Source organism: Phoxinus phoxinus, assembly GCF_949152265.1.
Source record: "Phoxinus phoxinus genome assembly, chromosome: 7".
In the NCBI taxonomy this organism is placed as follows: domain Eukaryota; kingdom Metazoa; phylum Chordata; class Actinopteri; order Cypriniformes; family Leuciscidae; genus Phoxinus; species Phoxinus phoxinus.
In genome coordinates, this window is record NC_136882.1 from 5,514,032 (window position 1) to 5,524,844 (window position 10,813).

At 41.5% G+C, this 10,813-nt stretch overlaps 1 protein-coding gene and 1 long non-coding RNA gene across 2 annotated transcripts; one reads left to right on the forward strand and one right to left on the reverse strand.

The window, feature by feature from the left end:
- The first annotated feature begins 595 nt into the window (after positions 1-595).
- Positions 596-2,937, forward strand: LOC307001829. The gene is made up of 3 exons (XR_013798328.1): positions 596-1,445; positions 1,762-2,150; positions 2,304-2,937. It is a non-coding gene; the product is annotated as an uncharacterized lncRNA (long non-coding RNA).
- Positions 2,938-3,824: 887 nt separating this feature from the next.
- Positions 3,825-9,842, reverse strand: cmklr2 (chemerin chemokine-like receptor 2). The gene is made up of 3 exons (XM_079618813.1): positions 9,665-9,842; positions 8,502-8,606; positions 3,825-6,141 (listed from the first exon to the last, which is right to left on the reverse strand). The coding sequence occupies exon 3, from the start codon at positions 6,138-6,140 to the stop codon at positions 5,070-5,072; it is 1,071 nt and encodes a 356-aa protein (XP_079474939.1). The 5' UTR covers position 6,141; positions 8,502-8,606; positions 9,665-9,842; the 3' UTR covers positions 3,825-5,069.
- Between the last annotated feature and the right edge of the window lie 971 nt (positions 9,843-10,813).

Consider the following 10,813-nt stretch of genomic DNA (forward strand, 5'->3'; position numbering starts at 1 on the left):
TAATCTAACGCTGTCTGTGAAACCAGGCCTGATTCAAAATTACTAATTTTATAGTTAAATAAATATTCCAGGTTCATTACAAGTCAAGGCCAGTCGACAGAATTTGTGGCTGACAAGATATATCTTTACACAAAAAAGATTAGTAAAATTTCACAATAAAAAAATCACATAATTTGTGGCTAGCTACCTGTCAGGACTATGCTTAGTTTAGTCGCCTTTTTGTTTCCATGTATTTTCACTGTCTCCAGTTCAGTTGATTAATCCCTAGTTCCCTTAGTTATCCATGACATTCACCTGTCAATCATTATGTTTCCCTGTGCATTTAAGCCCTTAGTTTCCTCAGTTTTTTGTTTGGTCTCATCTTATTATTATGTGGTATGCTTTATTCCTGGCATTCTCCTGCATTTTTCCTTTTTGAATTTATTATTAAGGACTTTTTAAAGATTAATGATATTTTTTCCTACTCCTCTGAGTCTTTCTGAGTCAATTCATCACAGCCTCAGCGGGACACTGCCATTGGAACAGTCGGCTCACTTCCAGAAGCTCTTTTATTCAAATTTCATAATCAACATTATACCACAAATGTTGTTACTTTAAAGTTGTAGAGCTTTAATCTAATAACTTATAAAGCAGAATAATTCTAAAACATTAGAATGAGCAATTTATTACTAACTTTATTAATTCAGTTACAGTGTGGATCCAAATGACACAATAGTATAATATGTAAAATGAGTTCTTTCAAACAGAGCTGAAATTTCATTCTTCAATTTTACACTCTTAGAAAAAGAGGTTCAGTTGTGGCTCTATACAGAACTCTACGGCTCTTCACTCAACCTTAAAGAACTCTGTATGGCAAAAAAAAAAATATTGCATAATACTTTCATGTTTAATGGGTCATTTCATTTTTCTAGTGTGTTTATGAGCTACTTGATCTATAAAATGTATTAAAAAAAATAAAAAAAAAGAATTAAAACTTAATCCATAACATGATCACATGATGGGAGCTCCTAAGGTTCTATATGTGAAGCGCCTGACAGAACCCTTTAACGTTCTATATAGAACCCAAATGCCACATTATACAATGCACTTATACACTCTATACTCAACACTTTATATATATACAGTATAGTCAACATTGGATCAAGTGGATCAAAAAAGTTCATCAAACAAAACGGGTATTGTTCAAAATTCATGTATAACTTTGATGAAAGGTTTTAATCCACTTTAAATGTTGACTACTGTATTGGTCCTTAATATAAAAGAGATAATGCATTAAATACATATTTATGGTAATGTTCTGCATTCGTTTTTTGGTAAATGCTGTTAAAGGTGAAACCAAACTTGTAGCCAATAAGCAGTAGGGGGCGTGTCCTATCATGATGCGGTAGGAGAGAAAGTGAGCCAATCAGCAGTAGGGGGCGTGTCCACTCATGATGGGGAGGAGAGTGAGCCAATCAGCAGTAGTGGGCGTGTCTACTCATGATGGGGAGGAGAGAGAGTGAGCCAATCAGCAGTAGGGGGCGTGTCCACTTATGATGGGGGAGGAAAGAGAGCGAGCCAATCAGCAGTAGGGGGCGTGTCCACTCATGATGGGGAGGAGAGAGTGTGAGCCAATCAGCAGTAGGGGGCGTGTCCACTCATGATGGGGAGGAGAGAGTGTGAGCCAATCAGCAGTAGGGGGCGTGTCCACTCATGATGGGGAGGAGAGAGAGTGAGCCAATCAGCAGTAGGGGGCGTGTCCACTCATGATGGGGAGGAGAGAGAGTGAGCCAATCAGCAGTAGGGGGCGTGTCCACTCATGATGGGGAGGAGAGAGTGTGAGCCAATCAGCAGTAGGGGGCGTGTCCACTCATGATGGGGAGGAGAGAGAGTGAGCCAATCAGAAGTAGGGGGTGTGTCCACTCATGATGGGGAGGAGAGAAAGTGAGCCAATCAGCAGTAGGGGGTGTGTCCACTCATGATGGGGAGGAGAGAGAGTGAGCCAGTCAGCAGTAGGGAGCGTGTTCACTCATGATGGGGAGGAGAGAGAGTGAGCCAATCAGCAGAAGGGGCGTGTCCACTCATGATGGGGGAGGAGAGAGAGTGAGCCAATCAGCAGTAGGGGGCGTGTCCACTCATGATGGGGAGGAGAGAGAGTGAGCCAATCAGAAGTAGGGGGTGTGTCCACTCATGATGGGGAGGAGAGTGAGCCAATCAGCAGTAGGGGGCGTGTCCACTCATGATGGGGAGGAGAGAGAGTGAGCCAATCAGCAGTAGGGAGCGTGTTCACTCATGATGGGGAGGAGAGAGAGTGAGTTTATCAGCAGTAGGGGGCGTGTCCACTCATGATGGGGAGGAGAGAGAGTGAGCCAATCAGAAGTAGGGAGCGTGTTCACTCATGATGGGGAGGAGAGAGAGTGAGCCAATCAGCAGAAGGGGCGTGTCCACTCATGATGGGGGAGGAGAGAGAGTGAGTTTATCAGCAGTAGGGGGCGTGTCCACTCATGATGGGGAGGAGAGAGAGTGAGCCAATCAGAAGTAGGGGGTGTGTCCACTCATGATGGGGAGGAGAGAGTGAGCCAATCAGCAGTAGGGGGCGTGTCCACTCATGATGGGGAGGAGAGAGAGTGAGCCAATCAGCAGAAGGGGCTGTGTCCACTCATGATGGGGAGGAGAGAGAGTGAGCCAATCAGCAGTAGGGGGCGTGTCCACTCATGATGGGGAGGAGAGAGAGTGAGCCAATCAGCAGAAGGGGCTGTGTCCACTCATGATGGGGAGGAGAGAGAGTGAGCCAATCAGCAGTAGGGGGCGTGTCCACTCATGATGGGGAGGAGAGAGAGTGAGCCAATCAGCAGTAGGGGGCGTGTCCACTCATGATGGGGAGGAGAGAGAGTGAGCCAATCAGCAGTAGGGGGCGTGTTCACTCATGATGGGGAGGAGAGAGAGTGAGCCAATCAGCAGTAGGGGGCGTGTCCACTCATGATGGGGAGGAGAAAAAGTGAGTCAAAAAGAGGGAGATTAGAAGACTGACGGCTGAGAGACATTACAAAAGAGAAAAGGTCAGAGGAATATCACTTGGGTTCTGATCAGGCAATAGCTTTAAGACACGAGTTTATCTTACGAAAAGCTTTCCATCACTGGAGACACCTAAGCAGACGGCCCTGAAAACGGATGCGGAGCTTACATTGGCTACGTTTATATGCAACCAAATAATCCATTAGTAATCGTATTGACGGCTCAATCAGACTGAAAAGCCTTCATCTAAACACCTAAATCGATCTGATTGAAATTTCGATCCGAATGAAAGGGGTGGTTTATTCCTTTTCTAATCCGATCGAGACAGGGCTGGACTGGGACAAAAAATCGGCCCTGGCATTTTGGCCCAGACTGGCCCACTACATATGATCATAAACATAACCGATATTTGCACGCCCTTGAATATGTATACCAACTCCCATGCCATGTAATGAGTGAGTAGGAATGAGTAAGAGTTAACAGATGAAACAAACTATACTCCACAGTGATGAATCCTAAAACAAGCTATAGCTAACACAAGCTATATAACACAAATATTGTGTGCTTTTGTGCTTGAGAGTTAAAAATTCCAACCCATATTCAGTGGGCAAAAGAGAACAATGAACAAAGAATAACTCAAAACTCTTTTAGTTGTGATATAGTGTCTGTCTACATTACACTAGTACATAATAATAGTTATACTATTAATCCCATGACAGTTATAGCCATATATTGTAAAACAAACGCACTAAAAAATAAAAGAAACTTTCATAATTAGTTTTGTACTAATTTTTATACTTGTAAGAGATAAACACATGATCTTTTATTTTGACGGAAACTGCATCAAGCTTTTATTTTGGTTTTTAAACATAGTTTACAAACAAGTCTTATTACAATTCTAGTAAAATGCGTAATCGTCAAGTATGCAGATGTGGAAATAATGTGTAACTGGGTAATGGTTTCAATTCTTTTTTTTCCCACGCTATTTCTCTACACATTCCTTGCGTTTCTTCTCCATCTCTCTGACTATTTTGACAGATACACACTGACACTGCATGCTCGCTCTGAGCCCAGGTGTTTAAAGATGTGATTGGCCCAGCCCAGTGTCAGTCAAGACAAGAACCAATGGGCCGCTGATCTACGTGTTTCATGGGCCGGTCTGTGAGAAAAAAACTGACTTTTTTTGTCCAATGCATTACACCGGCACAAAGATCCCAGCGCCGCCAATTAAGCAAAATAAATGGGCCGCCGATGTACGAGTTTTAAGGGCCGTTCAGACAAAAAAAATACAATATTTTTTAAAGTATGAGATGTATCGGCCCAAAAAGCAAAAAAAAAAGTGCCCTGCCCAGTATGCCCGATGGCCAGTCCAGCCCTGGATCAAGAGGACATGTAAACACTTGATCGGATTGAAAACTGAAACTGAAAGGACTGCGCGTGTGCAATGACGTTGAAATTGCGTGATGACGTATGATGTGCGGAGCGAGCTGTTGTTCGTGTTGAATAAAGTGTCATTTAAATGAGTGTCCAGTCATTCTAAAATCCTCATTTCACTCTGTGAAGTGGAGCAGGACAACGTCCCACCAGTCCTTGTTTCGTACTCTCATCCACAGGCATTTTTACTGCGTGATCAATATAAGCAGCACGGCATATGCTCATTGTCTCCAAATTATGACCAGAGACGGATATTAAGTCTGCTGTTTAAAATAAATAAAGAACCAATGTAGGAGAATGGTTATTATGCGCAAACAGCGGGAAACTCTATATTTATTTGTGCAGTGAGCACGTCATAAAAAATCAATTCCTATTTGAAGCGTGTGACATATAAACGAGACCCGATATAAACCCGATCACACGTTTAGCGTTCATGTAAACACTACATTCAGATTCATCAATCGGAAATTAGTTCAGTCTGATCGAAAAACAAAAGGTGTGCATGTAAACATAGCCATTGTGAGTAACATCGGTCTTCCTGCACCTTTAAAAGCCAGTATTTCCCAACCAATCTGTTTTCAGTCCAGTTGGAGCTCTTGGGCTTGCTTGAGTTGGGGTGAGTTTGGAGGGACTGGAGCCCATCAGATGGAGGAGTTGGCCATGGGCTCGTCAGGAGAGCAGCTGACCAGTGCCGAGTCTAACTCAGTAGCAGACACAGACTGACTCAGCTCTCTCAGTGAGCTCTTGGTGAAGTTAAACAACGACCTCCTCACCAGTTTACGCACTTTCTTGGTGAGCAGCACGTAGAGAATGGGGTTGACACAGCTGTTGAAGAAGGCCAGGCTGGTGGCGAGCGGGAAGCCCACCATGAGCACGGAGTTAAGGTACATGCTGTGGTGCATGCTCAGCTCCATCAGGCTAAACGTGTGGAACGGCACCCAACACAAGAAGAACGCGAGGATCACAGCGGAGACGGTTCTGGAGAAGCTGGTAAAGCGTAACGAGTTGGACTGGCGCATCTTGGCGGCGAGCAACACGCCGCTTACGGTGATGGTGGCGAATGGAAGCAGAAAACCCACGGTGGTTCGCAGAGACACGAGTGCAACGTGTCTCACAAATACCGCGTGCATGCTCTCACTGTGGTAGTTATTAAAACACACGATCTTCCCGTCATGTTGGATTACGTCCCGGAATATCAGGGCCGGGCAGCTTAAACAGCAAGATATGATCCAAATCAGCGCACACACACACCAGGCCCGCCGGACATTACGATACCTTTCCGACCAGTTGAGGTGGACCAGTGAGATGTAGCGATCCAAACTCAGGACGGTGAGAAACAACACGCTGGCGTACATGTTCATGGTGCACACGAACGAGTTCAGCTTGCACATGGTCTTCCCAAAGTGCCAGTGAAAGTCTCGCAGCACGTAGTCGATGGAGAACGGAAGGAAAAGCACAAACACGAAGTCGGCAATGGCCAGATTCTGCAGCCATACGCTGTTTACGGTCCTTTTGCTTTTGAGTGCGGTCACCCAGATCACCACACCATTCCCAATTACACCCAGAGTAAACGCCAGGCTGTAGATGATCACCGATATGATGTGAAGAGCTTCTCTCTGAGTGTAGCCATCAGCTTTGCTCTCCTCTATGTAGCCAAAGTCTGTGTATTCGTAAGTCAAGTTTTCATAGTCCATGTCTTCTTGGGTCAACATCCTAAAAACAAAATGAGAGAAAAATTACTTTCATGCCCATTGACTTTTACTTAGATTAAAAGGAGAGCGTGATGTAATTTCACTAGAGTCACCAAGAGGAATTGCAAAAATGATCAAACATTTTTCCCAGAACACTCCCCCAATCTGTGGGACAATATGTGCAACTGCAAACAAGTTACTACATCAGAAAAACTATATATGGAAATGAATCAAAATGTATTTGTTTACAATCATACATTATGGCAAATGTGTTTGACAGCATTGTGCAAGTAACAGAGCTATCCAAGTGTTTACACTTGTCATGGGAATCAACCAACTAATGGTTTACTTATAGTTGACTCCACATATTATAGTTTTTCTCGATTGCTAACAACATTACTAATACTGACATTAATAATACTACAACATTACTAATAAATAATTAATACTAATACTAACAACATTACTAATACTGAATACATTACTAATACTAACAACATTACTAATACTGACATGAATAATACTACAACATTACTAATACATAATTAATACTAATACTAACAACATTACTAATACCAATCTGGCTGAGGATGCTACATTTATTTATTTATTTTACCATACTGTAATTGACATTATACTGTATTGTATTGCATACCAAGTTCATATTCAATTCTTTGGTATTTCAACTTTTCTTTTCTAGTGCTTTCCATACTGCAAGATCTCTTTACAGAGATGTAATGAAAATAATCCGTTCTTAAAGGTGCATTAAGCATATTTTCATGTTAAAAATACCCGTTTTCTAACCTATACATGCTTAAACAATTGCCTGATGGGCTGAATGAGCCCTTCTCTGATCACTGAGATTGTCTCTATAATCCTGTAAAGTAAAATAAATAAGAGGGATTCGGGCCGGAGTTTTAGACTAGGCGTGACGTCATGCGCGTTCACGGCACGCTCACATGTCTGGTGGGTTTGTGTATTCGCCGGCATTCTCCGTAGAAGATGGATTGTAAGAGACCTGCTTGTAGTTCATTTCAAACACCAACGCAAACTCCACGTAAGATAAAAAAAAGAAAACTTTTGTCTAGTGCAACCAAAAGGGCCAAATTGGACTCAGACAGGCGTCGGAATAAGACGAGAGTAAACATAGGGAAGGCTTTCAACAAATGGAGAGATCTCCGGTCTGCTCTAGGGCTCAAACGGGATTTATAACTTTATTACCTCTGAAGACATTATGATTGTAAACAAAAGATTTGCGGCTGATGCTCCTTTGGTTATGAACAGCTCGTGCTCATGTAAGCGTGTGTGTGCGTGTGGTCTATGAGCGTGCACATCTCTGGCTGCAGTTTCGCTTGCCGCCAGAGGTGGCATAGTTCTGCAAAAACTCAGAATCTTGCGCTATGCACCTTTAAAGCTTATTGTTGAATTTCACTGTATCTGCACCCCTCTATTTATGCTGTACACTGTGATAGATATTACTGTATGTCCTGACCCGGACCCGAGACGAGATGATGACAACATTGATGCTGATGCTGAGCTCCTGTACATGCGTTAGGATATAAAGCTTTTTGCTGTGTGTGCATGGACTCTTCCTTATACATGTTGTCAGCGTGACGTTTCAAAGTTCAGGTTTTTATCCAAAACAGCATGTACTAGAGTATTGATCTATCCACTTACTGTCTGTATTTAGTACATTAGGCTACTGTTTTGCATTTCTTTTGTCAGGATTGTCCCTGAAAGAGTTATCAGTCTGTGTTGTGATTTCACAATGTGCCAAATGATTTATCTCAAAACATATTGTAAAGCGTTTGTTTGCAGTGTTTTGAATTAATCCGTAACAAACAGTCATGAAGTCTGTGTTTTTGACAGATTGTGTGTATTGTCGGAGGGCAAAGTTTGCATTGGGATTCAGAAGTTAGCTGTTTGTTCCGTTTAGTGTGAGTTTTTAAAATTGTGTGTAAGGATTTCAGAAAATGATGAAAAACTGTAAACTGAGTTAGGAGGGGAAAATATTTCACACATGTCTCAAGCTGTGCTGATTTGCCAACATACCAAAGTCAGAGATTGCAACATAAACTCGAATATCTCTCATCAAATTAATTTTTAAGCTCAGCAACAACTGTCTCGTTTCTACAGATGTTTATTTCTTCTAAAAGATTCAAAGTGAAATATCTGAGGCAAAGTTGACACATAGATGAAAAATAACAGAGAAATACACACGTGTATTCTAACAGTCACACTCGGTTCATGGAAATATTGAAGATGTTATTATTATGCTATTTTTCTCTCAGTAGGTCCAGATCGAAATTTATCCCAGATTTATTATGGAGCCTCAATCCAAACACTATTTTAAAGACATTTCAGAGTTGAAGAATGAATTACCTGACAGGGTCCAGCTCACGGATCAGCTCCTCTCTGCAAATATTCCTGTGGCAATTTCCCAAAAGGAGAATGCTGTCCCTGCTGGGTGTTTCCCGGTTTTTGTTCCTGGAGTGGAATGAAGAGAGAGAGAGAGAGAGAGAGAGAGAGAGAGAGAGGGTAAGAGAAGTGAAGAGAGACAGGGGATATGGACTAAGCCCCCCCCCCCCCCCCCCCCCAAACACACACACACTTCTGTCCCTTCATAAACTCATTGCTCTGTTTTGTTTTCTGTGTGCCATCAGGGGTTTTGCCAGCGCGCACACACACACACACACACACACACACACACACACACACACACACTTTTGTCCCTTCATAAACTCATTCCTCTGTTTTGTTTTCTGTGTGCCATCAGGAGTTTTGCCAGCACACACACACACACACACACACACACACACACACACACACTCAGAGGGATCTTTATGATTCAGATCTGTCACTAACTCCCTCCCAAACCTCTCACTCAACAGGAATGTATCACTGCAGGATCTTTCCATCTGTGCGAAGAGGACTTTATGGCCCTAATGAGAGATGTATGAATATTCTCTATCTGGAAATGTGATCAGTTTAATAAACATGACTGTAACTCCGACGGGGTCAACACAAATCAGCTCATCATAAGTTTGAAAACTAGCTAGACAACTGAGCTGTCATTGCTGAGCAACAACTGATATTATATATCAGTTATTCAGTTATAATTATATTTAATTCCGCCACACCAATGCAGAATTAATCCAAACTTGATCAACAATGAGGGCAGAGTTTGCATCTAGCCTGATCTTCAAGAATAAAACTGGTTTCAATTAGAATCCAAACAAAGCTTTGTAAGGTTTTCTGTACATTTGTGAGTCACTCAAAGAGTTTTCACGAGCAGTTCTGGAAAACCATTCATATGATCACTTTAAATAATCCAGAAACCAGCAACCAATGAATCTAGAATTTCACTTTTTAATATTCAAAGCAACATATAGCTCAACCTACAGTAAAAAAAAAAACGATTTGCCAAACTTAAGACGATGTAAAGAGAGTAAGAAGTAACATTCTTTCACAGTGTAATGAATGTTAAGTGAAGGCAGTTATGTCATAAATAGCCTATAGTGAGAGAAACGCAAACGTCGCCGTACCTTGTTTGTCGTTGAGGATATTGTTCGCTAGTGCAGGTCACAACCCCCAAAAGTTTAGGCAAATGTTTGCCCCATTTGTTGAAAGTGGTTTATAAGCCGTGTAAAGTGTGTCGTTTGATGGAGGATGCGAGATAAACACTGAAGACTCACTGCACTGACTGCTCTCTCTCTCTCTCTCTCTCTCTCTCTCTCTCTCTCTCTCTCTCTCACACACACACACACACACACACACACACACACACACACACACACACACACACACACACTCTTACAAAACATACTAACTTAATTATAAAACATAATATTTACACTACGTTTGTGTACTTTTTTGTTTTGATATAAATTAATACTTTTATTCAAGGACATATTTTAAGGGACTGTAAAATATTTATATTTCAAATAAATTCTGTTATTTTGAACGTTCTATTCATCAAAAAAAAAGAGAAAAAACGAGAGAAAAACATCCAACATTTAATATAATCAGAAATGTTTTTTTGAGCATCGAATCATCGGATCATGTGACACTGAAGACTGGGGTAATGATGCTGAACATTCAGCTTTGATCACAGGAATAAATATGCCAAAGAACGCTAAACTAACCGATTATAGTGGTTTATTAATTAAATGTATTACATATTGTTAATTCAGTATAATTGTGACATTTTCCCCAGTCATCTCAATGTCAAAAAGTGTTAAAAAATTGCCTGAATTTATATTTCCTGCCATAAATATTGCAACAGTATTAATGAATTTAAGCACCAGTAATTGTTTCCCCGTATTTACCATTAAACATGTTGCTGGGAGCCTGGTACCAGTTAATACACTTTACAGACCTCTGTTCTCTGTACTCATCACATTAGCACGACAGCAGGTCTTTCATTTTGTGGAAATGAAGTGCATGTGTCTGTGGTTAGTATAGTAATCAGTGTTAATCTCTGCAGTCAGTCTCAGATCTGCATTTCTGAGCAGCCACTGCCCCCTGCTGCAGTTCAAGTGTGTGTTTACATGTACAGGATATATGGTATTTAATTCAAACCTTAAGGGATGCGTGTGTCGGTGTGAGTCATTTCCTATTCCTTGGAATATGAACCGCAGATGAAGAGCTAAATTTAAACCCTATTGTTGATTAAACATCTCATTATATGAAAT

What these genes read in the sequence shown, in the direction of transcription:
- cmklr2 (XM_079618813.1), bottom strand. Translation starts at nt 6,140, where the DNA reads ATGTTGACCCAAGAAGACATGGACTATGAAAACTTGACTTACGAATAC.